Source organism: Mustela lutreola, chromosome 3 (assembly GCF_030435805.1).
Source record: "Mustela lutreola isolate mMusLut2 chromosome 3, mMusLut2.pri, whole genome shotgun sequence".
Lineage (NCBI taxonomy): Eukaryota > Metazoa > Chordata > Mammalia > Carnivora > Mustelidae > Mustela > Mustela lutreola.
In genome coordinates this window covers 100,052,247-100,078,866 of record NC_081292.1, presented here as the reverse complement: position 1 = coordinate 100,078,866, position 26,620 = coordinate 100,052,247, and the positions used below count along the sequence as shown (strand labels likewise).

General features: G+C 46.0%; 1 protein-coding gene across 2 annotated transcripts; it reads right to left on the bottom strand.

Annotated features, from left to right (window-relative positions):
- Positions 1-1,093: 1,093 nt before the first annotated feature.
- On the bottom strand, positions 1,094-24,850 carry ERCC3 (ERCC excision repair 3, TFIIH core complex helicase subunit). Of its 2 annotated transcripts, XM_059166564.1 has the most exons (15): positions 24,734-24,850; positions 24,171-24,376; positions 23,304-23,540; positions 21,537-21,586; positions 20,993-21,128; positions 20,573-20,737; positions 20,097-20,301; positions 18,062-18,376; positions 12,502-12,686; positions 10,780-10,982; positions 9,923-10,019; positions 8,568-8,685; positions 5,194-5,312; positions 3,122-3,274; positions 1,094-1,554 (listed from the first exon to the last, which is right to left on the bottom strand). In XM_059166564.1, exons 1-15 carry the CDS (start codon positions 24,759-24,761, stop codon positions 1,423-1,425), a joined length of 2,349 nt encoding a protein of 782 aa, XP_059022547.1. In that variant the 5' UTR covers positions 24,762-24,850; the 3' UTR covers positions 1,094-1,422. The 2 variants fall into 2 exon arrangements, 1 of the variants encoding a protein (XP_059022547.1); XR_009351801.1 differs by lacking the exon at positions 1,094-1,554 and having other exon boundaries at positions 3,136-3,274; positions 5,194-5,315; positions 8,570-8,685.
- Positions 24,851-26,620: the final 1,770 nt, after the last annotated feature.

Here is a 26,620-nt window from a genome sequence, read left to right as displayed (position 1 = left end):
TACAAGAAGTATTTGGTATTGAGTATCTCAAGCAGAAAGGTGTAACAGGAGATAAGAATCTGGAAATAATACTGGTTGTGATCAAGGCTCAGACATTTGGGTACCAGCTCATTAGGGTGAGTAATGAGCAGCCCTACAGGCCTTAGTGCATACGTGCCTGAGCGCAGACCTCAGATCTGGCTGCTCCGGGCCATTTCTGGGGTTTGCAAAGAGCAGCTAGCTGCTGGCCAGACTATGAGTGTTTGGCCCCAAAAGTCAGCTCAGAGAAGTAGAATTTGGGTAAGGTGGCTCTTGCTGCAAAGCACTCCTGATCAAATAGGTACTGTCTTCCCATGCCTGGTCTGCAGCTGCTTCACAGAACAGCCGTCGAGGTGTGTCTGATGACAGGAAACAGAATGCTGCTGCTGCTGCGAAGCCCCATGGGGGTGGTGGGAAGGTGGGCAGGGACTCCAAATTTAGAGGCCTTATTTACTTAGCACAGGCTTTCAACACTCCCCAGGTGCAAGTACCATGGCCTATTAGGATAAGCCTCCTCCTCAAAATAACAAGTTATTCTTTGTGACCTATATATGCCTGTGTGTCTCTCTTTTATGAAACATTCCTGCCTTTTCTTTCCCTCTTTTCTTTCATGCCCAGAACAAGAGAGAAAAAGATGTTTCTCAGAATAAAGGAACTAGCTATTAAAGACCCAAGAACATCACACTGCTATTCGAAAAGGAACCCAGCCTCCCAACAATATCAAAAATGAATCTGGGGAAGAAGTAAGAGGTCACTCTCTCGGAGAAGCCCAACTGTAGGACCTATGTGCACGGTAGCTTCCTAGGCGTGGATGGCTTTCAGGTGACCGAGAGGACCTGCACACAGAGGTGCCTAGCATGGAAGGCACAGAGGCTAAACAGTGAATAGGAAGCTCTAGCTCTTCCCTCTCTCTGAGCCTTGGCCCTGTCCATGCCTCAACACCAAGAAGCAAATCTTCTTTATCTTGGGGTGTGTCTCCCCAGTAGAGCTCCTCAGAGATGGGCCCCATCTTATACCTCAATCCCTGCTACCAAAAGGGCCTGTGACAAGGCAGAACACCTGTAAGCAAGAGTGGTCAAATTCTCCACTTCTATTTATTTAGAATATTAAGATAAATACATCTTAAATATTACAAATACTTATATACAGGAATGACCACTGCCCATGATTGAAAAGAGGTCTGGGGGAAAAAAAAAACAAAAATAGAGTTTCCCAACTTTCTTTAAGCCCTGGATGACCCATGAAGACAGAACCAAGGTCTTGATCCATTTTCCTCAACACAGTTAACAAACATTGCCTCTAGATCACTATGGCCAATGCTAGAGCAAAGAATAAGGATGTGGAAAATCCCTATCTGATGTTGGTACCAAGGACCCAGCCCTCATCCATGTGACCCTACGGATGTCATTTCCTGAAGCGCTTGAAAAGCGGGTGCACGTGTTTCGTGGAAGCCTTGCTCCGAGCCGAATGGTACTCCATGTACACGGTGTCGTCAGCCCCAGACATGGAGCTCATGGTGCCAAAGCGCCGAGATACCTGCAGGGGAACCCAGCCCACAGTTAGCTTCCAAGGGAAAAGACACTCCTTTTATAACATTTATAATCCTAATAAGTTCTGTAATGTTTTTAAGTCTAATAAATACTAATTTTTTAAGAACATTTATTGACCCCTATTGTGTCTCAGGCATTGTATACATATTTACATGTGTTAATTCATCCAATCCTCACAATTATTGTAATCCCCATCTTACAGATGAGGAAACTGAGGCACTAAGAGATGAAGTAACTTGTCCAAGCTCACACAGCTCTTTAAGAGATGCGACTTGAACCCAGGCAGCTGGCTTCAGATTCCCTATTCTTAACCACAATGCTACTCTGCCTCTCTTAATGCCAATTTATAAAAAGAATTTTTCAACGAGGGCATCAGTCCCCCAACACCTTAAGGCTCTACCATTAGGCTCTGAATCATGTGGAAATCCAGAAAGCCCTGGGCATGAATCTTGGCTCTATCTCTTGCTGGATGACTTTGGACAAACACTGAGTGTCTGAGCCTCAGTGAACTCATCTATAAGATGGAGATAGCCTCACCCATCTTGATATAAGTGGTGTGAACAGATATCACACAGGCAATGGTCTGACCCAGAGCCTGGCACACTACTTGTACCAGATTACAAGCCAAGTATGCTGACAGGCACTGATTAATTCCTTCAACAGCCTGACATTAGGTGACTCACTGGTTGGTAGGAATGGCTTTAGCACATAGAGGCAAGAAATTTCCCTGAAGCATCCATCCACGGAAAGTGCCCAGAGCGGGGTCCAGCCCCCACATTTGGGAGAATGGCCTCTGGCTGGAAGAAGAGCAGCACTTCCCCGGGGGACGCTGATTTTCTTTCTTTGTCCCAACCATTGCTCACCTTTTGGATCTAATATCAATTTAATTTGTTTCCAAAGAACTGACTAAACTGTACTTTTCTCTTGGAAGGGCTAATCGGAACTGCCATAATGGTACTTTCATTAATTATACCACATTATATTGGCCTGGCACATGGCAGGCATTCAGTCAGTATTTGCAGAATAAATGGATAATTCACTATCTTCAGAGAACTCTAAAGGTTTCAAGATAAACAAACTACAATGTGAGCTCATCCTCAGACCCACCTTACAGGCTGGAAGGCTCAGCTCTATAACTGGGAGCTAGAGCTGAAGTGACCTGCCCAAGGCCCCAGATGACGGGCCCAGGCTGCAACACCTCCTCCCACAGCCACCCTGGTGTAAGCCTGGGGCCACCTGTGATATTCTGGGTTGCAACCTCAAGGAATTAACAAAACTCAGACCAGACTGTGAGGGGAACGGAGCAGGAGGCCAGCTACAGCCACCGTGGACTTGGCCATGTTAAACAATATGTTAAGGAAGGAAGGATTCGCACCAAAACGCTAATGGGGGCTGTTTCTGTTACTCTCTTCTCTGCAGCTTCCTGGGTTTTCCAAGTTTTTACAAAGGTCACACAGGTGCACGTGCACTCACACACAACTAAGTACATGCGTGTACATAAGACTCCTGTCCTTTGGGAGTACTGACACCTGCAACCTCACCCATTCACTCACCTGGCTGGATCTGGAGCCAAATTCTCCTGCCACCACCTCTTCCTCAGCATCCAGGTCAGTGGCTGCCAGGACTTTCTGTAAGAGCTGCTGCTGCTCTTCTCTCGTGGAAAATGCCAGCTCCTCGTCCTCCATGCCAGCAAGCTTTGTGATCACCTGTAGAGCCGAAAGCCACAGGCCCCATGTCCCCTTTTGTTTTCCCTCTGTTAGGCCCAGCTGAGCAGGTGACTAACAACGGAGAGCTCCTCCCTGGCACTCCAGAGACCAGCTTCGGAGCCATCTGAGACAATGAGCTTAACTACTAACTGTAGGGCAGAAGAGGGAAGGAAATTCCAGAGAAAACTACTCTTCAAACAGCAGATACATGATCACTTACAACAGATCAACAGGAGCCTCAGCAACTCTAAAATGTCCCTTCTGGCAGTTTTCCATCTTGCACCAGATAAAGGAAGGGACCAAAGACTGACAGGCACAGCCTGTCAGGGGTCTTCCGCCTCCTGGGCTTGGCAGCCAGGGCTTCCAGTGGGAGGGAACACTTAGAAATGGGAGCCTGTTGAGGTGGATTTACAAAATTTTTTCTAAGAGAGCAAGAGAACAGCATGGTGGAGATTTGGTTTACCTTTCTTGGGGGTTACTTACTACACTGCCTACATATCCCTGAAGAAAGCCTGGACTGATTGGTGTAGAGGAATTATTTTCCTCCCTTAAGTTCTTCTCGTCATTTTAATTAAAAGAAAAGTCCCAGAAGTAGGGATGTGGCTGAGCCCTTCAAGTTGCCACAGACCTGGAGTACAGATACCTGCCATGTCTACCCTGGCCCAGTCACTCTGGGAACTGCAGGGTACTGATTCTAGGAACTCTAACCTGGCAGCTCTCGGTAAGCAGTGTTGAAGGCAAGGAAGGCAAGGGCAGCCCAAAAAAACACAGACAATCACATGCCCAAGGTGCCTTTCTGTCCAGCTCACCTTTCAAACAACCTAGAACACTCCTGGATTTGGTGCTTGTGTCATCCTTAACTCTCAAGGGATAAGGAGATATGAATGCTGCCACCATCGCATATTTTTTATAGGTACATAAAAAGGCATCATGCAAATCCTTTAAAATATGGCCAAATATCCTATTCTCCAGCTCAGCAGGAGAGGTCTGAAACTGTCACTGCTTCTGGCTAAGAAAGGAGGGGCTAGTCAGCCCTGACCTCTGGTCTATGGCTAATAATGGGAACTTACCAACACATATAAAAACACATAATCAAAAGCATCTGAAAAGGCAGCCTGTAGTCTTTTGTAAACCAAGAACCTGGGAACCTGCATGTTCTAGGGGCGTCCTTTAGTTACCTGCCTCCAGTACCCCCATTCACTCCCACAAATAAAAATCTTTAGGGACACTAAGTCCTGACATAAACAGGAAGGAGAGCAAACACCTCTGCTGATGGAGGTCAGCCAAAGCTTCAGCATCTCTGAAGCTGTATAACCACCAGTTCGTCGCATGCGGACAGCTCCAGCGTGAGGCCCACTGAGGCCCTAGCTCACCAGCTGACTAAAGGAAGGGCTCTCCGAGGTACCTGGAGGGGAACCCCATCGCAGCCTTCCTCATACTACAAATCAGGTCTGTGAACAACAGGATATCCTAAAGCTTTGGCTGACAACCATTGCCAGTACAGGAAAGTAACCCCAAGGGGCTCATGGCGGCACAGTGATGGCCATAGCTCCATGGCATCTCTAGTCCTGCGAGGCTAGCACTTTTCCCACTGACAACTAACATTCTTTTTGTAAGACAACTCTAAATGTTAACAAGTACACAATCCAAGCCCCTTGCTTCCGAGGCGCCACTCTTTGACCATTCACTGTGGGAAGCTGGGTGCAGGAAGGGACCCCGAACAATATTTTCCCTCAAAGTCCCTGGCAACTCATGCCGAGATAAAGGGAACCTGAGGCAGGGCTTCCAATGCCCTAATGTTCTGTGTCTGTCTGAGCTTTGTCCCACACCGGTGCCAATAGCAGTTCCTACTTCTCCTGGAGGCATGGGTACTAAAGAGCCTTAGTTCTATTCTGACCAGAGATCAATTGAATACATACCTTAAAGCTATAACCCTGATCTACCAAAAACCTCTGCCTCTTGGTTGAATAAGCCATTTCCTGTGTGTCCTGGGACACCAATGAGTAGAAGAAGGCATTGTACTCCTCAGCAACCATCCCTTAAGAGAAGAAAGGAGAAAGGACAACATTAGCTGTTACAGTGCCAGGAACCAAGGGTCCAGGGCTCGAAAGTAAGTACAGCCAACCTCTGAACAACATGAGAGTTAGGGGCACCACATGTAACTTCTGACTCCCCCAAAACTTAACTACTCAGAGCCTACTGCTGACAGGCCTGCTTACCAATAACATAAACAGTTGATTGACTTGTATGTGTTACATACTATTTTTAGTATAAAATAAGCTAGAGAAAACATTATTAAGAAAACTGTAAAGAAAAGAAAATACACTTACTGCACTACAGTTATCAAAAAAATCCCTCACAGTCCAAACCCATGTTATTCAAGGGCCAACTGTAATGTAGTGGGAAAGCTTTGCAGGCAAGGGGCAAACAGCCCTGACTTTGTTTGGGCACTTCATCAAAATTAAAAACATTTGTGCTTAAAGGACACCACCATGAAAGTAAAAAGACAACCCACAGAATGGGAGAAGATATTTACAAAGCATGTACCTGATAGGGGATTTGTATTTGGACTATATATAAATCACATTACAAATCAACAATGAAAAAGCAAATGACCTAATTATAAAAAGGGCAAAGGATCTGAACAGACATTTCTCCAAAGAAAATCTACAAATGGCCAATAAGCCCATGGAAAGTGCCCAACATCATCAGTCATCATTTGGGAAATGCAAACCATAATCACAGTGAGGTACACCCTAGCCCTCCCTCAGATGGCCTGAAACAAAAGAGATAATTACACCAATTGTCAAGGATGTAGAGAAACTGGATTCCTCATACACTGCTGATAGAGTGTAAAATGGTACAGCTGTTTTGGAAGATAGTCTGGCAGATAATTAAAATGTTAAACAGAGAGCTACCACAGCTGACCCAATAATCTACTCCTGGATATATACCCAACAGAACTAAAAACATATATTCACAAAAATTTGCATATGAATTTCACAGCAGCAGTATTCCTAAGAACTGAAAAGTAGAAACAACACAAGTGTCCATCAAAAGAAGAACAAACAAACAAGATGTGTGGTATGTCTGCTCAATGGAGGATTATTCAGCAATAAAAAGAGGGAAGTACTGGGGCACCTGGGTGGCTCAGCCAGTTAAGCAGCTGCCTTCAGCTCAGGTCAATCCTGGGGTTCCAGGATTGGGTTCCCTGCTCAAAGGAGAGTCTGCATCTTCCTCTCCCTCTGACCCCTCTCCCCATTTGTGTGTGCGCACTCTCTCTCTCTCTCATATAAATAAAAAAAATCTTAAAAACTACATGCTACTATAGAGGACCCTTTTGAAAACATCACGGTAGTGAAAGAAGTCAGTCGCAGAGGACCCGGACTGCATGATTCTGCATGTATGCCATGTCTATAATGGGCACGTTTATCAAGGTAAAAACAGAGTCATGATTGCCTGCAGTTGGGGCTAGGAGACAAGGAGAAAGGCGTGACTGGCAGTGGGAAAGGGCTTCTTCTCTGCAGTGATGAGAATATTCTAAACACAACCTATGGTAATGGTTACACACTTTGCAATTATATTAAAAACCACTGGCGGCACCTGGGTGGCTCAGTTGGTTAAGGGTTCAATTTGGCTCAGGTCATGATCTCAGTCGGCATCTTGAGATGGAGCCCCAAGTCAGGCTCCACACTGGGTGTAGAGCCTCCTTACAATTCCTCCCTCTCCCTCTGCCCCTCCGGACCCGACTGCACACTCATGCTAGAAAGAAAGTAAAGAAAGAAAGTAAAGAAAGAAAGAAAGGAAGAAAGGAAGAAAGGAAGAAAGAAAGAAAGAAAGAAAGAAAGAAAAGGGAAGGGAACAGAAAAGGAAAGCGAAGGGAAAAACCACTGAATTAGACCCTTCCAATGGATCAATTGTATGGTATGTGAACTCTATCTCAATAAAGTTATTAAGAAAAAAAAACAGCTCAAAGAGAAAACCTAGGACAGAATTATCACAGAAATTAGGACAGAGAATACTGTACCCTATAAAAGCTGATGCCTCTGGACTATCTGCAGATTTTTGCTTCACAGTTCAACTGTCAGCACATTCTGTATCTATGTACTGCCTCTGAATTCAACTGTTTCTTAGTCTTACAAGAGCTCAGAGATGCAAAGAAAGCAGCCAAATACCTTTTCTCAACGAGTATTTAAAAAAAAAAAAATTCTACTCAAATTCAAAGTGGTTTTCAGGTTAGATTTGTTTCTTTTTTGGGAGGTGGTGAGTAAGGCATAAGTCAGGAATTATATTCCTTTCAGATTATATTCCTTTCAGCTTATAAAAGCTGCAATTTACCCAACAGCTTCCTATATTCTGTTACATAAGGCTCACTCCTCAAATGCTGGGTAAGACAGGATGTCACTCCCACTCTGGATATAAATGCAAGGCTCAGAGGGGCAAACTACCTGCCCAAGGTTACAAGGTTGGCCTGGTGTCCACATGCATGTTCTTTCTACTAACGTGCCCTGCCTCCATATTAAATACAGTTAGCCCCTCTTACACATATTCTAATACAGTACAATTCCAACATACACCCACTAACCTTGTTTCCACTAACACCCTAGCAGTCCGGCTGTCTCCTAGAAAAGGAAAGCAAGGCCTGAGGACAAGGCCTGTGTCCCTGTCTCAGGGCCTGCCTAAGGAGAGCCGTGGCCATCTCTAAGCAGCATCTTCAGTGCCTGCCATGCCCACTGTTAGGGTCTGGGTCCTTCTACCACAATAATCAGGCACAGACTCCAACCTCCAGAGTCCTCAAGTGCTGAACATGTACCAGCCCTGCTGCAAGCTGCCGCCCAGGGTGGGGCTCTTCCCAGGTGGTGTGTAAAGAAGCCATCCGTGGGTGCCCAAGCCTTCCCCTTACTCCTGACTCAAGGTCCAGGGTACAGCTCCAGCTCCTAGACCACACTGGTGGCCCAGCTCTACTTTCTCCCTCTATGTCTACACCATTATACACTTTGCTCCTGGCTCCTCTTACTATCTACCAAAGCAAGCATCCAGCTGAGAGGATATCCATGTGAACCAAGCAGCTTCCAGGGAAAATATCCACATAGCAACCCCAAGGCACAAGAAATAATAAGAACCAAGCAGATCTTGGTCCTTACTCTGGGATCCCTCCCTGCAGAATCTACTAGGCCCAGGGGCACAACCTTGCCACCATGAACACATAGGCAGCTTAGCCCTACCCTCTTCCTAACCAAAGTGGTTCAAAAGGAAAGACTTCCTGGAGCAGAAGAGGTAGGACCACCTTTACCTTTTTTGGCTCGGAGCACTCGCCCCAACCTCTGGGCCTCCTGCCGCCGGGAGCCACCATGAGATGAGATCTGAATGAGAACATTTGCTTCTGGCAGATCAAACGATGTGTCACCCACCTACAGAAATGAAAACAGCTGTAAGTCTGGGAAGGTTTTTTATTTGGGACAAAGATAAAAAAAAAAATCAACTGGCTCTGAATTTAAACTTTCCAGTAATTAAGAAAGATAATCACCATCCTCTTCTCACAGTACCAGAGTCCTGCAGATGCAGGCGGTCCTCTAGGACCTAGTGTGAATTCTCCCGAGAGCTTTCCTAAAGAAGCTGTCAAGACCCACAGACCCCATGAGCTGTCTCAGCAACATTGCCAGTATGGGCCCCTGGGGCCCGGAGATAAGAAGGCCCTATCAACATTATCTATAAATGACCCCTCTCCTTTTTTGCTACAGAAATATGTCTGCACAAAGCCATCCATACTCTCCGGGGCACCTCGGTGGCTCAGTGGGTTAAAGCCTCTGTCTTCGACTCAGGTCATGATCTCAGGGTCCTGGGATCGAACCCCACATCGGGCACTCTGCTCAGCAGGGAGCCTACTTGCCTGCCTCTCTGCCTACTTGTGATCTCTGTCAAATAAATAAATAAAATCTTTAGGGGGAAAAAAAAAACCATCCACGCTATCAGCTGGAGGTCAATGAAACCACTGGCATGTGCAGGACACATGACCTGGTAGGGGTCACTGTCCACACAGGGATGGGTCTGGCTCCAGGTAACAGGTTCCACTTGAGGGTTCCTACCACCAAGATTCCCAAGGACATATCACAGTTTGGCATTACTGACCCAGCCATGGTCACCTTATTAGTAAATCTCATTTATTTTGAGCTTTGGTTCTGTTCTAATCTGAATGACCACTCTCCACTGTTGGGCCACAGCTTCTAAGAGCATCACCAAGCTGGGTGATGAGTTTGTATCATGAGTTTCTATCATGCTTATATTCATCACCCACCATCAGGACACACTAGGAGCCACAAAGAGAACCTCATCTAAATGCCTACTTTGGCCAGAATAGGTAATGAAAGTTTCCCCCCTTAGATAAATAAAATATAATTTTAAATCCCCATATCCCCAAAAGAAGCAGGAAAAATGTCAGTCAAGCAAAGAGACTTTACAGATTATCCACAGTATACTGAGGCCTGCATCAGCTCCTCCTACCCATCAGGAAGCATTCCTCTGTCCCCAGACACAGAAACATGGGAATGAAAACTGACCCATAATGTCCCTTCAATAAACATGAATTCAATGTCTAGAAATCCCCCAGTGTCCCCCTAGCCTGGGGGACACCCTGCATGCCACACAGACCTTGGATATGAAGATGGTGTTGATTTTGGGGTTGTGCTTGAAATTCTGGAGTATCTGCATCCTCTCTCCTTGGGATGTAGGACCATAGATATAGGGTCTAGAGAAGAATGAAGCTGTATTAGGAAGGCCACAGAATCACCCCCTCAATTATCCTGAAAGCACATCAGGGGATAGGAAGCCTCAAGAATATCAAGAGGAGGCCCATAAAAATGAGTGGCCACAGACCCTCAGCCAACATTCTGGTCATCATTCTCTTTAGGATTCCCTCCCTTACTTTTTCCTTTTTTCTTTGTTTATGCTTTCTCCTGAGTCAGCATCCCTCGATCTAAGTTTCATGTCTACACAAGTAGTGCTAACACAGAATCCAGAGGGACTGTGGCCAGTGAAGACACTGCTGGTGATTCCTGAGAAGCTCTTTCTAGATGCAGGGCCATAGTTGGGATGCTGGCCGAGTCAGCTTGGCTTTCCTGGCCCCTGGCCCATACAGTCTGACCTTAGCTCTACCAGGATGCTTACTTGTCCTGCCACTCCAGATGCCAACTTCTGCCCACCTTTGGAGCCCAGCTCAAAGATGGTGTCCCACCAAAGCAGTACAAATCTAGCCCCTAATCCCTGGGCTGAGGGTGACCGGGCTCCCTTTCTATATGTTCTGACCTCTGAGTATGACCACTAAGTCTGACTGGCTTACCTGGTTCCTAGGACTGGGGCCACAGAACCAGACCTTTAGATCCTAAGAAGTTCCTGAGAGCTTCAGGAGAGGAAGAGGAAACAAACAAACAACAAAAACGGAGCACTTCTGTTCTCTGGCTTGAGAAAAATAAGCTGCCTGGCAATAACTCCAACTTTTCAATTCTTACTTGTTCAGCCTAATGGCATATTCCTTCAGGGCAAACACATTGTCAGCAAAGACAATAATCTTGTCATTCCTCCTTTCATGAAACTTGATCAGAAACTGGCAAGCTCTGAATTTGTTGGGGTTCATGGTGTACAGCAAGATTCGTTTCTTGGTTTTGATTGCCACATACTCCCGGTAAAATTCAGGAGACATTGGGCACCAAACCTGTGGCACAGTAAGAACCAAGGGTCAGTTTCCACGCTGAAACATCACATGACTAGAAACTTTTGAAGACCATTCATTTAGCAGCACTAGCTTTAAAATAAATTAAAAAAGGATACCTGGGTGGCTCTAGTCGGTTAAGCATTAGACTCTTTATTTCGGCTCAGGTTGTGAGATCAAGCCTCACATCAGGCTCTAAGCTGGGCTTGGAGCCTGCTTAAGATTCCCTCTCCCTCCCTTTCCCTCTGCCCCTCCCCACTTCCTTCCTTCCTCCCTCCCTCTCTCATCCATCCATCCATCCATCTATATATATGTAAACACACACACACAAATCAAATACCTAATGGTGAACCAGGACACTCTCATATTTATCTCTTAACACATAGATTTTTAAATGCATTGATATCCAGGGAATTACTTTTACAACAGCTCCAAGCAAGGGAAATCAGGTTCTTAACTAGGGGTCCAAGTAATCCCTCCTGTGTAGACCACCCCTTCACACACAAGTCTATGCACAGCACTGCTATGGAGAAACGCACTCATACTGCCCAACTCCATCTATTGAGTCAACCTAGCAGGGCTCCATCTCAAGTGACATGAGCTGAAGGCAGACACTTAACTAATTGAGCCACCCAAGCATCCCTAAAGACTTATTTTTAAGGCAAAGCTAAACAAAAAGATGAGAGAAATTTACACAGGAAATAAAATAATAAAGGGAAGCGAAAGAGTGACAAACCCAAGTTCCACAAGCAGGGGGAGGAGAGAAGCAACTGGAGAGGAACAGGGGGGCTCACACATATCAGCAATGCTCTGCGTCATAAAATGGGTGCCGATTATGAAGATGAAACTACAGGGTAGGGAAGTTTTCAGCAGAGCAAGTCCACCTGCACAGGTTCTTCACACTTACCACTACCTAAGGGGACCCCTTCTGCCCTTTCAGGACAGAGGCCACCCTACCCTAGCCAGTGAGTGACAGTCACTTCAGAGTGCTGTTGTTCCTGTGAGAAGACTTACCTCTGAACATTTACTTCAGGCATTTCACCTGTGCAGGTATTCACTACAGAATAAGACTGGGACAGTGAATTTCCCAGTGTGTTCAGAAATAAATGATCTAAGTCACAGGTGCCTTCTAGGGGCATCAAAACCAAGAGGCTTAGACACTAGGGTGGGTCTGGACAGTTGCCCATACAGCACCACCCAAAAATCCCTCAAGGGGGGATGGGTGGGAACAGTCTGAGGTGCTCACTCCCAGAGAAGAGGACAACCATGGAGTCTGGAGTCAAACCAGTCTGAATTACCACCCCGACTTGAGCCTGCATCAATGTGATTCTGCTTCCCGAGTCTGCAGAGTGGGAAGAACACTGCCCACCACACAGTGGGGATAAGGCAAGAGGATGAGGTGGCAGCACTTTTCCACAAGTCCTGACCTGTGTATCTGCCCATGGGGAGCGGACCTGATCCCTTTTCCTGAACCCTGGGGGAGTCCCTCCCTTGGAGACAGTCCTGGGAAGGAGCCAGCTACCTCAGCGCACTGGACTTTGGCGATGTAGCCGTTGTTCTGCAGCTCCATCCAGTTGGCTTCATAGAGTTTGGGCCCAATCAGAAAATTCAAATCGACGATTTTGTCATCTTCCCGGACAAGGGTTGCGGTCAAACCCAGCTTGCAGTGGGCCTGTACGATGGTGAGCACCCGTCGGAACATCTTGGCTAGGAAGACAATCCGTGCATTCACACTGTCATTTTTTTAAATGCTCAAGGACCATACCCAGCCTTGCAACTTCACACTGGCTTGGGACACTACAAGGGCTAACCCCCAGGTTTCTGAATCACAGGAATCTGGCTCTAGACAAGACTGACTAGTCAAGAACGCTTAATCATCACTTTCAGACCTGTTCAAAAGAAGGAAGAAAAAGAGAACATAAGGGAGAAATAGCTTTAGGGAAGCTCCAAGTTAGGGAACCCCAGGATCCTTCCTTGAAGCAGTTAAGCTACCAGCAGGAGCACAAATGGCAATTTGAAACATGACCTACAACACTTAAAACACCACTGAGATCTAAAGGATGCAAGGAATTTGCTCATCCTAAAACTTGTACCCAGATTACAGGAAGATGGCTGGGGAAATGGGGGATCAAAGGAATGTAGGAGCTGGATCTGCTTGGCTTCCCACCACCTTCCCAGAGACCAAGGAGAAAACAGGGAGACATGAAACCCCAGGCACCCTGACCTGCCTTGGAAACCCCCTTCATACTTTTCCAATTAGATTAATCCCAACCAGCAATCCTGTCTTTCTCTCTTTGGAATGTTATAATTCTTCACACAAAAGTGGGTATGAGACATTAATTTCAAAAAACCCGACCGTGGGTTTCCATGAGCTCATCTTTTAAAAATCCTTATAAATGGGGTAGTCATTACTAGCTAGATATTTCCTCTTATTTAAGGCAAGAATCAGAAAAACTAGAGCCAGTGATTCAAAATCATTACCAATATAGCACAGTAAGTTCGTATTTGGGAAATGAGTTTGTCACCCAAGGAAACCATTCTGCGTCTCCCTCTAGTGTGGTTACAAAGGAAGGAAAGCCTGCTTGACTATTTACTCTACCCATTGTTCCCACCCTTTTTGTGTGTTTTGTCTGTGACTCTACTCCAAACTCCCCCAAATCCTTCCACATTATATAATCTAGGAGGGAATTGTTTATTCATGCTGAATAAAATAGAAGAAAGATTGACAACTATCAAAAATTAATTAATTAATTAATTGAAATTCTAATACTCTGAAAGAATGTTAAAATACCTGAGTCATGCTTATCTTCTAATGCAATTAAAGGTGAGGTTAGTGATACCACAGAAACAGATGTTAACTATTTGAGGAAAGAGGGTTCAGACTGCACCAGAACACAAGCCAAAAATGTCCTAATAGCAAAACAGCAGACGATTGCCTAACCCCCAAGTACCAGGTCTTCCAAGCCTAACATAGTTTGCACATACACTTGGAAGATGAAGACCAGATGCGCAGTTATGTCTGAGGACTGTGCTGTCCAGAAAAGGGTAGCCTAGGACCCCAGACCAGGTTTCTCATGTCATAAGGGCATGGCAGCCAAGGCAATGGAGACACCGACCTAATGCTAGAGCCAGGGAGGCAGCACCAGACAGCCCAGAGATTCTATCAGCCCAAAGGAAGCACGAGTCTTGACCCTGCCTGGACACTCTGCAGCCAGAAAGAAGGCTTTCCTGTGGAATCTGCCCTGCAAACAGGTCATGTCCCACTACCACATTCTCTAACAGTCATATGGCTATCAGGAAGAAGAACTCACATATGATATAGTGCATGGCTTGACAAATCTTTACACAGGTACGTGCCTGTGAAATCACCCAGGTCAAGATAAGTCTCTCCTCTGACCCCTCCTGTCAATACCAGCACTCTCCCTCAATGCAACCACGATCCAACTTCAGTCACCCAAACTTTGTATAAACAGAATCACAATACACACTTTGTAGGTATGACTTATTTCACTGTATGTTATGTCACAGTTGTTATTTAACATTATTTGTGTAGTATTTTTGTCCCTCCCACTTCATCTCCAGTCCAAGCACAGTGCCTGACACTTAGTGGGTTCTTAATAATTACTTGCTAAAATAATGAAATTGGCACGGTGTCTTGCATGCAGTAAGCACTTAATATATGTAAATCCTGCAGTTGTAAATTTCATATTAATACAGTGACCCAAGAGGACTCTTTTTGGAAGATGTATAAAACAACACAGCAAACTAACTTTTTTTTTTTTAAGATTTTATTTATTTATTTGTCAGAGAGAGTGAGCACAGGCAGACAGAGTGGCAGGTAGAGGCAGAGGGAGAAGCAGGCTCCCTGCTAAGCAAAGAGCCTGATGCGGTACTTGATCCCAGGACGCTGGGCTCACGACCAGAGCCGAAGGCAGCTGCTTAACCAACTGAGCCACCCAGGCATCCCAGCAAACTACCTTTTGAGATAGATCTCAAAGATTTATCTTTCTACCTAATCCAATGTGATAGACGTTTAACAATCACAAAACTTACTGTGATTTACTAGAATTCCCTTATTTAACATCGGCTCTCTGGTCCAGCAAGTGTGGCCAAGCCAAGGGGCTCACAAGATTGAAGTCAGAATTCTTTACAGCTATTGGTTTTACTCTCCTACCCAGCCAGAGACAAACTGACCCATTGAACCAGGGAAGAAAGAGACACACATAGACACCCACGGCAAGAGTGAAATTTTGTGGCCTGATAGCCACCCTCTGGGACCTGAGACACAGGCTGAAGAGGAACATAAACATAAACTAAATACACACTCAAGCAGAAAGCTTCAAGTTTTCCCAAACTTCAAACATAGCCTCCACCTAAACCGCTACATGGCAATTTCAAATTCATCTGTAGGATGTAATTCTCTAGGTCACCAAATTCCAATCGAATCAGACCCAATGTCCCCTGTTTCCAAACTTTTTTAGTTTTTTAATTAGCACACAGTAAAACTGGTAAGTGGGTGGGTAGGATTGGTTCTATAAATTTTAACACACATACGGATTTGTGTGACCACCACTATAATCAGGATATGGGCCAACACATTACCCCAACATTCCCTTGTGCTCTCCCTTTACTGTCACACCCTCCTCAACCCCTGGCACCCACTGATCTGCTCTCCATCACTATCCTTTAGGCTTTCTAAAGGCACCATACACTATATAACCTCCTGAGATGGGTTAATTTCACTCAGCACATACCTCTGGAGATTTATCTAAGCTGTTGCACGCAGCAACCATGTGTCCTGTTTCATGGCTGAGGTAGCGTTCCAAGGGAGGGATGGACCCGTTTGTCTGTCTGGTCACCCACTGCTGGGCATTCTTCAAAACTCCAGGTTTTGGAGACTCTGACTAGAGCCACTATAAACATTCAGGAGCAAGTTTTTGTGTGAACCTAAGCTTTCACTCTCTAGGATGTATGCCCAGGGGTGGGCCTGCTGAGTCATATGCCAATTTTCTAAGAAAATGCCCAACTTTCCCAGTGACTACATTCTGAGATTCCTCTAGTGATACATGCCAGCTGCTCTGGTCTCTCATCGGTATTCATTATTGTCAGTATTTTTTCACTGTAGCCACTGTTATGTGTGTGAAGTGGCATCTCATCTCATGGTATTAATCTGCATTTCCCTCAGGGCTAATGATGTGGAACATCTCTTCCAATGCTTCCTGGCATCTGTACACTCTGTCTAGTAAAATGTCTATTCTTCTCCCTTGTCCATTTTCTAACATCTTTGCTGCTGTCAGAATGTCTAACTGGCAATCAAATGATTATGTCTAAAGCCTAACTCCCACTCAGCACTCTTCAAACCTGTTCCTTCTATGGCTTTCAACATCTCAATTAATGGCCACTCCTTCCTTCCAATTACTCAAGCCCAAAACCTTACTATTGTCCTTGATTTTTCTTTCTCTCAGATCCCACATCCAGCCTGTCAGCTTCACCCTCACAACACATCCAGAAGTAGATTACCTTTATTCTTACTCTTGTGGGGATCCATCTAGCTGCTTCTACTAGACCATGCCTCTTTAAGTCTATTTTCAGTAGAGCAGCCAGAACAGTATTTTTATAGACATAAATGAGATCATGTCATCCTCTGCTCAAATCCCTCAAATGGCTTCCCACCATAGTACAAGCCAAAGACCCTAGAGTGACCTATGTGGTCCTATGGCATTTGGCCCTCACTCCATCCTGTCTGCCTCTCTCTAACCTTAGCTTGGACTCTTCTTGTCTATATCCCTCCCACCACATGGTCACCTTGCCATGGTGGACCATGGATTGGACCATGCCAAGTACTCTCCCACCTCAGGACTAATGCCCTGTTCCTTCAACCCAAAAGACCTCTGATCCCTACCCGGCTTGCTGTGAACACCTCTAGTTATGTTCAGACATCCAAGAGCACCGGAGAGGCTCTCACTGCACTGAAAAGAATGGATGCTAGGGCCACTTTGGCCATATTTTGAATATTCTATGTGAAAATGCCTCTGATTTCATTTATTAAGAGAAATCTCTAATTTATACTTCTTAACTTATCAGGGCTTTCCCCCTTCACTTGTTTCATCAAAAATTATTTGTCTTGATTACTACTCAGCAATAAAAGGGAAGACACTATCAATACATGTAATAGGGATAAATCATCATGCAAAGTAAGACCAGGTACACATAAGAAAATACGTACTATATGATTCTATTAATAGGGTATTTCCAGAAAAGGCAAATCCACAGAGACAGGAAGTACCTCAATGGTCCTTGGGGCTGGGGGTGAAAGCACTGACCAAACTGAGTATGAGACAGAGGTTCTAAATCTGGATCACGGTGACAGCTGCACAAGTCCACAAATTAACTAAGAATCGAATTGTATGCTTATAAAGGGTGGATTTTATCAGTGGATCAGTATCAATATAGCTATTCTTTAAAAAAAAAAAAAAAAGCCGCTGCCTTCGGCTCGGGTCATGATCTCGGGGTCCCGAGATCGAGTCCCACATCGGGCTCTCTGCTCAGCAGGGAGCCTGCTTCCTCCTCTCTCTCGCTCTGCCTGTCTCTCTGCCTACTTGTGATCTCTCTCTGTCAAATAAATAAATAAAAATCTTAAAAAAAAAAAAAAAAAGATTGCCTGCAACACTTGGAGAAGTAAAGCTTCTATAATATATTAAGAATCAATACTTCAGGCTTCAAATAAAACGAACACCATTACAGCAAGGACTTCAGTGCTCCTGGTGCAGTTTTCATGGCACCACAAACCAGTGGGTTTAGGGTAAACTGAGCTGCAACAGTAAGATGGAGGAAAGAGGGAAATACCATTTTCTGAATGATTACTCTGGGCCCATGACTGAGGAAGCCATGAAGGGATACACCCATCCACCTCCCACCCTCACGCCCATCCCCATAAGCTTATGATTTATTTTAAAACTCGAAGCAGCAAAGCTTTCTAGCAAGACAGTTATACTACACAGCAGTCCTTCCCTCAACCCAACAAGTGGAAATCAATTTCTGTCCCTGCAATGAGCAGGCAGCTCAGCTCTCAGTCTCCTTACCTGGTATGGTATGGACTTCATCCAGGATCATGAGGCCCCATTCCTGAGTTTTGAGCCACTCCATGACTCGCTCAGCCTCCCAGGACCTTTTGGTGGTATGGCCCAGCATGGAGTAGGTGCTAATGGCAATGGAGCAGCCTATGGGCTTGTCCTTGGCGTCGGAGGTGAAGCGGCAGATCTGGCTGTCGTCAATGGTGGACCACATTTTGAATTGGGCTTTCCACTGCTCCACAGACACAGCGGAGTTGCCCAGCACCAGACAGCGCTTTCTCACAGTGCATGCAGCTGTCACGCCAACCAGGGACTTCCCAGCACCTATGAGAAACCAAAGGCCAGGTAGCAATGGATACAGACAGACAGAATGACCCATCAACACATGAATCTGGGCGAATTACCTGTAATAATCCTCACAGCTGATATTCTGGGGGAACTTACTGCTCCAGAGCCTGTTTTCTTTCTTTCTTTTTTTTTTTTTTAAAGATTTTGTTTATTTATTTGACAGACAGAGATCACAAGCAGGCAGAGAAGCAGGCAGAGAGAGAGGAGGAAGCGGGCTCCCTGCTGAACAGAGAGCCCGATGCGGGGCTTGATCCCAGGACCCTGGAATCACGACCTGAGCCGAAGGCAGAGGCTTTAACCCACTGAGCCACCCAGGCGCCCCAAACCTGTTTTCTTTCTTTCTTTTTTTTTTTTTTTTTAAGATTTTATTTATTTATTTGTAAGAGAGAGAGAGAGTGAGAGCGAGCACAGGCAGACAGAGTGGAAGGCAGAGTCAGAGGGAGAAGCAGGCTCCCTGCAGAGCAAGTAGCCCGATGTGGGACTCGATCCCAGGACGCTGGGATCATGACCTGAGCCGAAGGCAGCTGCTTAACCAACTGAGCCACCCAGGCGTCCCACCTGTTTTATTTCTTATAAAAAGGAGATATGCCCAGCTCATGCCGAACATGAGAATTAAAAGAGACAAGCCCTAGGCCCTACTCTAACATTTTCCATGAATTCAGTTCAAATGTTGAAATCTCAAAACAAACCAGAGGTGAGTGACACTCTTATTGTTGCCATTTTGAACGTGAGAAAAGGAAAGCTGAGGATAATGTGCCCAAGCCATGGGGAGGTGGCGCTGCTGGGGCACACGGACTACACATTTGAGGGCTCTGTAAAAGGCAGCTGCGACCAGAGGGCATGCTGGACTGAAAGCTCAGGAATACAGGAAAGGCGGACATTACTGACACAGACAGAAGTGAAATTCCAGGGCTTCCAAGTTTACTATCACCCACCATTTGAAGATCAAGATAAAAATCAAGCTCTTCCTTTAAACAGAAATTCTTTTCTTACCAGGTATGTCCATCAAAATCTCCCAGGCTGATTTAAACAACAAAAAAAAAGAAGAACCTAAACGCACCGGCCTCTCCCCTGGAAATTCTAACCTCCTTAAGTCTGAAGAAGGGCCCCCAGGTGAATCTGTTGTGACCTCTGGCCAAGAACACTGGTCAGGACCTGACATGACTTAGGACAAATGATATCAGACAGATAACAAGGGGACTGTACTGCCCCTTCTTAGACATGTCCACTGTAATAAGCCATCCAGGAACAGGCAAGCAAAGTTTCTGTGCTAGGAGGTCTCTATATACACACGACTCACAAGACTGATTACAAGGAACAAGACCCTAGCCCCAGTGTTTAAAACAGCACCTTCTCCACCTCACTAACTGCTGATCCTTCCCTCTTCTCCAGTGCCCAAGGTCTGACACTTGGCTTAATTGATTTGTTTATCCTCCGTCTCTCTCTACCACCAAAACAAGCTCCATGAGATCAGAAGTGCTATTCTATCCACCAATATATCTTCACCGCTGAGGTCAGCACTCTGCATACCACAGGCACTCAAACTTTTGTTAAGTAATGAATCAGGGAGCCATCTGACCTTCACTGCTCCCTGTCCAGGTGTGATTTAGAGAAAGGCACACACAGGAGAGTGAAGGGAAGCTGGCAGACCAAGACAGAAGAGCCTGACCTCCTTCTTCACGCAGGTGCCACTCACCACAAGGAAGCACAATGACCCCAGAACGGGCACGTCCATTCCCAAACATCTTCCGCAGGCTCTTCTCCTGATAAGGTCTAAGGACAGCTGTGGGTTTCAGGTCAATGTTGATGTCAGGGTTAACAGAATCATTCCGGAAGTCATATTCTGCCAACAAAGGGTACTCCAGATGGATGCAACGTTTCTGGAGTTCCTCAATCATTTCCTGGGGAGTGAGCATGAAAGAGGTTTTATAATCTTAAATCCAAACCAAGCTGATAAACTGTACATAATCCAAGGGGCCATTTCCTACATCTCTCTATGACTGCCACACCAGCCTGAGGAAAGGACACTCAGGACTAAGTCAATTAGGAGGCTACAACCCACAGATGTCAAAAAGGAGAAAGCAATACAAGAAGAGATGGGGACCTGGTCTCCTACACACTGCAGAGACCATGCAGGGCTGGGTCAGCTTAGGCAGGGATACATTCACTAACCTGCTTAACTTCAAAAGACACTGTCTGGGTCTCTTCTTCTTCTTCCTCATCCTTGTCCATTTGTTCATAAAAATCAAACAGGTCCGTGGGGATGTCGGATTTACTCTGTGGATCTGTCAACCGGGAAGTGGAAGGCCCACCACTGCCTTCAGCAGTCTTGGCAATCTGTAAGAGCAAGGCGGGTCTACGGCCATACCACCCTGAACACGTCCGATCTCGTCTCTAAGAGCAAGGCGGGATCCAGACCTCTGTATGACAATAAGCCCTCCTGCTACCAGGCAAGAGCCAAAGTTGCAAGGGGAACCGTAGCTGTAAGAAGACTATAGGGTCCCAAGGTTGCAAATGCTACACTAACCATCCTTGAGAGAGCTGACATCCCAAATGCTCCCACCCCAGAGGGTGACCCAGGAGGCCACATACGGCAGACTTGCTGGTGAAGGTCTCTGTGATGAGCTCTGTAGCCTCCCCCTCAGAGTTCCGTAGACGGCATTCCCGGATCACTGGATCCTGGAGAAGATGCTGGATGACATCAGGGTGGGAACTTTCAACAAAATACCTGCAAGAAGCGATAAAGGAGGTAACTAGTGACCAGTACACCATTTCCAGAACGTTCTGTTGCTTATTTGATCAGATGGTCTGGAAATAGTGGCTGTGTGCCTTTCTCTGCTCTTACTCTCCCACAGCCTTGGCCAAATCTGAGCTATGAGCTACTGGCCAAGATATAGCAAATAAGAAGCAAAACCCTGCTTTAAAGTCAAATAAGGAGGGGTCTGAGTTCCAGCTCCACTGCCAGGGGGAACAAAGTAGCCAGTAAATAGTCACTTCACTTTGCTTATTCCTTTTATCCCCTTGCTCATGAGAGTAGGTGCTAGTGAAGACAGACGGTTCACAGACATGTGCTCCTTGCCCCCTTCTATGAGCAGAGTGAATGTGCCACGGGTGGGCCTCTCACAGAATCCTTTACCTGTTGTGCTTCAGGACCAGCTTGACTTTTCCATAGCTGACAGTACACAACTGCAAGGAGTGACATCAAACAGGCACAATTAGCAACACGAAACTCATTCAGGACACATTCACTAATGGGCATGTCTTACTACTTTACCAAGCAAAGAATTCATTTTACTTTAGGAAAGCCCAATGTGCAATACTAAAGATGTTAGTCCTACCTAAACTGAGCTTTTTCTTATTAACCTCTACTTTTGAGAGTAAAACCTTGCTCTTGCCTGGCTCTTTCTGATACACATCCCTTGATTTATAAAATGCTATACAAAATCTTTCTTTTATTTTCTTTTCCCCTTTCTTCTCCATTCCCACAGGCCCCACCCTAACCCAACAGTTCATCCAGCCACACCAGCATTATTACAGCAGCCAGCACAAAGCTGGCAGAGTGAGGGTTCAGTAATGGCTGCATAAATTAAATGCAAAGCCTCCCAACTTCCTCACCAATGTTCCTATTTCCCCAACTAGAATGTAAGCTTTTTGACGGAAGAGAATATAGCTAAAAAATCTTCCAGGTTCCCAACCATCTTCAGAATGGAACGCAGGAGAGGTTGTGTGGTGGCCATGGAAATTTGACACTCAGGCTGTGACCTGCCCCTGTTGCTGCCCTTCTGGATCTACCACTGTGTTGTACCAACACCTACATTCCTGCAGGCAGCTCCCAACCAAGACTGAGCAGAGACAGTGCGCTGATACAGGGTTCATTCCAGCAAGGTGCAAGCCCTTCTCCCTACACACCTTTCCACATTAGGAGAAGAGAAAACTCTCACCAGAGCCCCTGTCGGCTTCTCTGAGATTGGATGCTTTACTGTACTGGATGCCTGTGGCACTCACCTGCCACTCCAGATTTGGGGGTCTAAATCCAACTCCCTTTAGAACAGCCAAGGACAACAAACGTCACTGTCCATCTCTACTGAATGGCATTCATCTATCTCTTAGGACAAACCCAAGCATGTTCAACTGTTCTTCATATGGAACCCTAGCCACTTCAACACTTGGAAGTTCTTTTTGATGTTCCCAAACAGAATTTGTTGACCACTGGTCCCATGCAGTATTCAGCCTAGAAAGTTTACCAGTTATAACTAGTCTACTCAGCTGCATTACAGAACACTACAGACTGGGTGATTTACCAAAAGAAACATTTCCAGAAGTCGACAATCAAGTTGCCAGTGATTAGTTTCTAGTTAAGGCTTCCTGACTACCTTTTCAGGTATGTGCTTGTTTGACCTTTTCCTTGTGCACATACAAAGAGAAAGAGAGCACATAAACTTTCTGGTTGACTCTTCTTAAAAGGATGCTAATCTTATTGGATCAGGGCCCCACTTCTGTGACCTCATGCAACCTTAATTACTTCCTTATTCCAAATATAATCCACATTATAGGAGTTACGACTTCAGCATATGAGTTTTGAAGGAGTTTTGAAGTTTTCAGCCGAAAACACCATTCACTTTAGGCTTCATTCCCAAATAACCCTGGCCAAAAGGGCTGAATTAGTATCCCCAGTGTATTAGTACCCATTGTATCAGAAAAGTTCATGGAGAGTGTGGCCTCAGCATTACCACCACACTGGATCCAGAAGAGTAGAAGCTGGGGTAATCAGTTATGCGTGCTCCCCACATGAGATCTGAATGGCATTTTCATGACTGCCACAGGCTCACAATGTGTAGTATCTGTCCCCACTATTATTACATTAGCAAGGAAGGCAAAAGAGCCAGCCTTAGCCTCCACTTGCCTTAATAAATTGAATAATTCCATCAGGGACTCCCGTCTTGCTGAGCTTCCTGAGGTACTCGGTGATGTCACTAGTTTGTAACCCAACACTGACAGCTGCATACAGGGAGTAGGCAGTTAATTTGTACTCATGCACGTGGGTTGGTCGGCACACTGGCTCTGCAATGGCCACCAGGAAGTCTTGAGCATATCTGTAAACTGGAGAGAAGGCTTCTAAGAAGATGTGGCCATCAGGAGCCTAAGAAACACCAAATGGACACAACAGACACAGAAATTAATGAGTTGCAGAGAGTATCAGACTCCTTCCCAGATCATTATCCAGAAAAGAGAAGCTGCCCACAAAGTGATCTTTAACTCCCGGGATGTTTTTGTAAAGACCTACTTTAATCAGATACAAGGAATGAAGGGACTAGAACAGGTTTCCAAAGTCAGTAGCTGCTTCCCAGTGTTCTTCACAGGGAAAGCCCACCTCATTGGCTATCCTCAAGGTAACTTTTGGCCAGGTTCTGAATGAATGTAGAGTATTAATTACTTCAAGTTAAGCAAAAGAGCTGCCTAGCATGTATATAATTTCCATTAATTTTTTTAAATGAGGAACTAACATATTACACAGTACATGGCATTTATTTGGTAATAAAAAAGTATTTCGACGCATGCGGTAGAAATAGAGGGAAGGTGAGTCAGAGGAGGGCTGGAGATGAAGGGAGCCCAAGCGTAGCCAGCACATGTGTGCCACACCTGCGCATTCCTATATACTCCAACATTACGTATGAAAGCTCTCTCCCGGCCAGCTCTGGAGAGTAGTACTCTGCATTTCTATTTTGGGTTTACAAACTCTCGGTCCTGCCCTAGGTGAGGGTATGCTTACCACCCAGAGAGGCCTCGAGGTGTGGTCGTCCTTCAGCGGCATCTGCAGTCTGTAGTCCTTGGCTCCATATTCATCCACTTTGGTGCCGGACTCATCCACCTGCTTCCCGGCCGCCGAGGGGACCGCTTCCTGGGAGTCGTTCCCAGGGACGTCGTCTTCATCTTCTTCCTCATCCTCGTAGTGCCGCTTCTTGGATTTCTTCTTATCTGCAGGTACGGACACAGAAGTGAGCCCAGCAGGAGGAAGCGAGGGATCTCTCCGCACTGCCTAGAGGCATTTCGAGGAAGCCTGGTAGCTGCCATATTTCACAAACGCCACACACTCCTACCCAAGAGCCACCTGCGTGTTGCTGGCGTCCTCTCCCTCAAACGCCTCCCACCCAGGCCACGACACAAGGCGCCCAAAGGTCAAGGATCTCCCCAGCCCCAGCGGCCTGTCCCGACCGCATGTACAGTCCGAGACACTGGGGGGTCGGCAGCCGCTGCGAAGCCCAGAGCAGCTACGACACAAGACAATGTGGACAGCGAACGCAAGCAGGCCCGGGCGCCCGCGCCACGTCTCACCGCGATCCCCCCGGTCTCTTTTGCCCATGGCAACGACAGCACCTAACAGCCGGTGCCTCCGGGTCCCTGCGGCGGATGTTCTCAAGGGAGCTTCCCCTCCACACCGGAAGCTCCTTCGGCAAACGCACAGGAAGTCCCGCCTCTGAGCTGCGGGTCGCGGAGTGTTCGGGAGAACTTCGCGACTGCGTTTTCTCCGTTGGGTTCTTCTGCCGCAGGCCCTTTCCCCCTTCCATTCCTTCCTGTAGTTAGTGAAATATTTATTGGGCATGTTTATGAGAGTCCAGGCACTGTTTTTAGCCGCCGGGGTAGGACAGTGAACAAAGTAAGGCCCTGGCGGCTGGAACGTAAATTCTGAAAGAGATGTGGGCGTGAAGAGTTAATGGCGTTAAGAGCTCCGAGAAGAAATAAAACAGAGTGACCTCAGAACGCCTGCCTCTCTCTGGGGTAACTTCGTGGTGGACATTGGGGAGCATATGTGTTGTAATGAGCACTGGGAATTATAGAAGACCGATGAAACATGATATGTTAATTGAATTTAAAATTTTTTTTTTAAAAGATTTTATTTATTTATTTGACAGAGAGAGATCACAAGTAGGCAGAGAGGCAGGCAGAGAGAGAGAGAAGGAAGCAGGCTCCCTGCTGAGCAGAGAGCCCGATGCGGGGCTCGATCCCAGGACCCTGAGATCATGACCTGAGCCGAAGGCAGTGGCTTAACCCACTGAGCCACCCAGGCGCCCCTGAATTTAAAATTTTTAAAAAGATTTTATTTATTTGCCAGACCAAGATCACAAGTAGATGGAGAGGCAGGCAGAGAAAGAGAGAGAGAGGAGGAAGCAGGCTCCCTGCTGAGCAGAGAGGCCCATGCGGGACTCGATCCCAGGACCCTGAGATAACGACCTGAGCCGAAGGCAGCGGCTTAACCCAGTGAGCCACCCAGGCGACCCGACTTTAAATTTTTAAAAAATAAAAAAAATCGGGAGAGTTTACAGGAAAAAAAAGAATGTCTCTCTCAGCCGGTGTTATTGGAGCAAAAGTTCTGAAAAAGTGAAGCAGTGTCCTATGTAAATCCCAAAGGAGAAGCAGTGTGAGCCTAGGACTCGACCACACAGATTTGGTCTCTAACAGGAAGCTGAGAGGGGAGCCATGTGGCTGCAAGAAGTGGGGGAGAAGACCCGGTACCTACTACTATACATGTAGATTAGTGGTTCTCAAATAGGGTCCCCTGCCTGCATCAACATCAGACGGAAACGTTCAAACTGATTAGAGAGGCACAAATGGGAAGTATGAGGCTCCACCGCAGACCTGAATCAAAACTTAGGGACACAACAGTCTTGTCCTCCGCAAGATGCTGATGGTCAGGTTTGAGAACCACTGATGTAGAGCCTTGTAAGCTATTGCAAAAACTTTGAATTTTATTATGAAATAGAAAACTGCTGGAGATATTTGAGCAGAGAAATGACAATCTGATTCAATATTAAAATGTCACTCTACACTAGCTGCTGTGTTAAAGATAACCTTTAAAAGGTCAAGGGCAGCCATTGCAGCACTCCAGTTGAGAAATGCTGGCTTTATCAGCGTGGTGGGGTAAAGGTGATGAACAGTGGTTCCAGTCTGAATGTATTTCGAAGGTAGAGTGGGAGTTGCTGACTGAGTGGTTATGGAAAGAGAGAGAGGAATAACTCCAAGATTTTTGGCTTCTGCAACTGTAAAAATGATGTACCTTAAAGAAGGTACAGGTTTCAAGGGTGGGTTCTATACACACTGAATGTGAGTGGCTATCTTAGTCCACTTGAGTGCAATAATAACATGCCACATGTTGTTATGTGTGACTTAACCAACAGAAATTTATCTCCCTACAGCTCTGGAGGTTGGAAGTTGAAGATCAAG